This window comes from Electrophorus electricus, chromosome 8 (assembly GCF_041902795.1).
Source record: "Electrophorus electricus isolate QZ-2024a chromosome 8, ASM4190279v1, whole genome shotgun sequence".
Taxonomy (NCBI): Eukaryota; Metazoa; Chordata; class Actinopteri; order Gymnotiformes; family Gymnotidae; genus Electrophorus; species Electrophorus electricus.
Window position 1 is genome coordinate 1,212,501 of NC_137504.1, and position 2,500 is coordinate 1,215,000.

Consider the following 2,500-nt stretch of genomic DNA (forward strand, 5'->3'; position numbering starts at 1 on the left):
TCCCGGGATCAGACCTGGAACGTCGTGCCTGCAACCTGCTTGGACACTTCCACCGCCGGCAGCAGGAGGAGCCCGAACACGAGGGTGAGACACACATACACACACACACACACACACACACACATTCATACACACACACTCATACACACACACTCACATACATACACACACACACTCATACACACACACACACACACACACACACACACACACACCATTATATGTTTGTAACATATAATGTTTTTCTAGAAGATAAGAATGACCTGGGTGGGTTTTCTTGCGTGTTGTGTGTTGCGTGTTGCGTGTGCGTGTACAGTTCTGGACCATGAGTCCTGCACCTTTGCCCACCTGGAGGAGAACGGCTACGAAGATGACCGCCTAGACTTCCTAACCTTTGACCCCACAGTGGTGGCGGAGCAGTTCACCCTGATGGATGCAGTGAGTGTCGCTATGGTAACAGAGACTTGGTACACGGAGAAGTGTGTAGAAAAGCAGCCGGAGCCTTTGAGGTGATGGAGAGAGAAACAGCAGTATCACAGCAGTATCAGGGCAGAGGTGGAGATGACACCTCTTGGACAAGCAAGATATGTAGTGTCAGTCGGGAACATGGGGGCGGGACCAAGGCACCTTTCACTTCCACTCATCCACATACTTAAGCAGGTCTGGGGTCAGTTTCTGAACACTTTAAAAATAAACATCTCCCCTCCCCTCTCCTCTCCTCTCCTCTCCTCTCCTCCCTTCTCTCTCCTCTCCTCCCCTCCCTCTCCTCTCCTCTCCTCTCCTCCCCTCTCTCTCCTCCCCTCCCCTCTCCTCTCCTCTCCTCCCCCCTCCCCTCCCCGCTCCTCCCCTCCCCTCTCTGATCTCCTACCCTACCCTCTCCTCCCCTCCCCTCCCCTATCTGATCCCCTCTCCTCTCCTTCCCTCTCTCCTCCCCTCCCCTCCCCTCTCCTCTCTACTTCTCTCCCTCCCCTCTCTGATCTCCTCCCTCCTCTCCCCTCCCCTCTCCTCTCCTCTCCTCCCTCCCCTCTCTAATCTCCTCTCCTCCCCTTCCCTCTCTCTCCTCCCTCGCCTCTCCTCCCCCTCTCCTCCCCTCTCTCTCATCTCCTCTCCTCCCCTCTGCAGGAGTTGTTTAAGAAGGTGGTGCCTTATCACTGCCTGGGCAGCATCTGGTCACAGAGGGATAAGAAAGGAAAGGAGCACCTGGCGCCCACCATCCGTGCCACTGTGACGCAGTTCAACTGTGTGACTAACTGTGTGATCGCCACCTGCCTCAGTGACAGGGCCCTCAAACCCACACACAGAGCCAAAGTCCTGGAGCGCTGGATCGAGGTTGCCAGGGTGGGGATCACTCAGCCTTAGCGGCACTGTAAAGCCACTCTTAGGCTTCTGAGTTATGTTGTACATCTGATTTTGAAATGTGATTAGTATGCTAATGATGGTTCATATAAACAAATATCTATATTTTATTCTAACTGTATTAAGTTTCCCCGGTAAAGACAGGAAGTTAATACATGAATGTATAAGAGATGAACTTTAAATGAACTAATGAAATAGTTGTGTCAGTAGTTCTGTAAATAGTTGTGTAAATAGTGTGTTTGTGTATGTGCATGTCTGTGTGTGTGTGTGTATATGTGTGTGTGTATGTGTACATGTGTGTGTGTGTGCGCGCATGTGTGTGGGTGTTGGTGGATGTGTTTGTGTGTGTGTGTGTGTGTGTGTGTGTGTAGGAATGCCGGATCCTGAAGAATTTCTCGTCTCTCCGGGCCATCCTCTCAGCCCTGCAGTGCAACCCTGTTCACCGTCTGCGGAGGACGTGGGACGAGGTGTCTCGTGAGAGCGTCCGGGTCTTCCAGGAGCTCTCGGAGATCTTCTCTGATGAAAACAACCACTCACTGAGCAGAGAGCTGCTCATTAAGGTGGGAGTGGGGTCCCTGAAACCCCTGAAACTGTGTGTGTGTGTGTGTGTGTGTGTGTGTGTTGTACTACGACGTGCTGAGGAAGATGAGGGTTTATGACGTATTCTGTGTTTGGCAGGAGGGAACATCTAAGTTTGCCACTCTGGAAATCAACCCCAAACGTGCCCAGAAGAGGCAGCAGCAGCAGCCCAGAGACCTGGTAGGAGTCCCAGGATGGAGAAACCCCACCCTTACACAAACACTTCCACCCTTACACACACACAACCACATTTACACACACACATCCACCTTTACACACAAACCTCCATGCTTACACACAAACCTCCACCCTTACACACACACACACACACCTCCACCCTTACACACACACATCCACCTTTACACACACCCACCTTTACACACACAGACACCTCCACCTTTACACACATACATACCCCCACCCTTCCACATACACATCCAGCTTTACAAACACATAGTCAACTTTACACACACACCTCCACCCTAACACACACACCCACCCTTACACACACACCTCTATCCTTAAACACCTCCCCCCACACCCTAACACACACATCCTTACACAT

General features: G+C 51.6%; 1 protein-coding gene across 5 annotated transcripts in view; it reads left to right on the plus strand.

Annotated features, from left to right (window-relative positions):
• The window catches only part of ralgdsb (ral guanine nucleotide dissociation stimulator b), a 56,393-nt gene that overhangs the window by 42,089 nt on the left and 11,804 nt on the right, over positions 1-2,500 (plus strand). For all 5 annotated transcript variants that reach the window (XM_035526909.2, XM_081718646.1, XM_081718645.1 and 2 more), the window contains exons 4-8: positions 1-84; positions 317-438; positions 1,123-1,338; positions 1,728-1,916; positions 2,035-2,115. The exon at positions 1-84 is cut by the window's left edge and continues 110 nt beyond it. In XM_035526909.2, coding sequence (XP_035382802.1) covers positions 1-84; positions 317-438; positions 1,123-1,338; positions 1,728-1,916; positions 2,035-2,115 — 692 coding nt within the window. The remainder of the gene's footprint in view (positions 85-316; positions 439-1,122; positions 1,339-1,727; positions 1,917-2,034; positions 2,116-2,500) is intronic.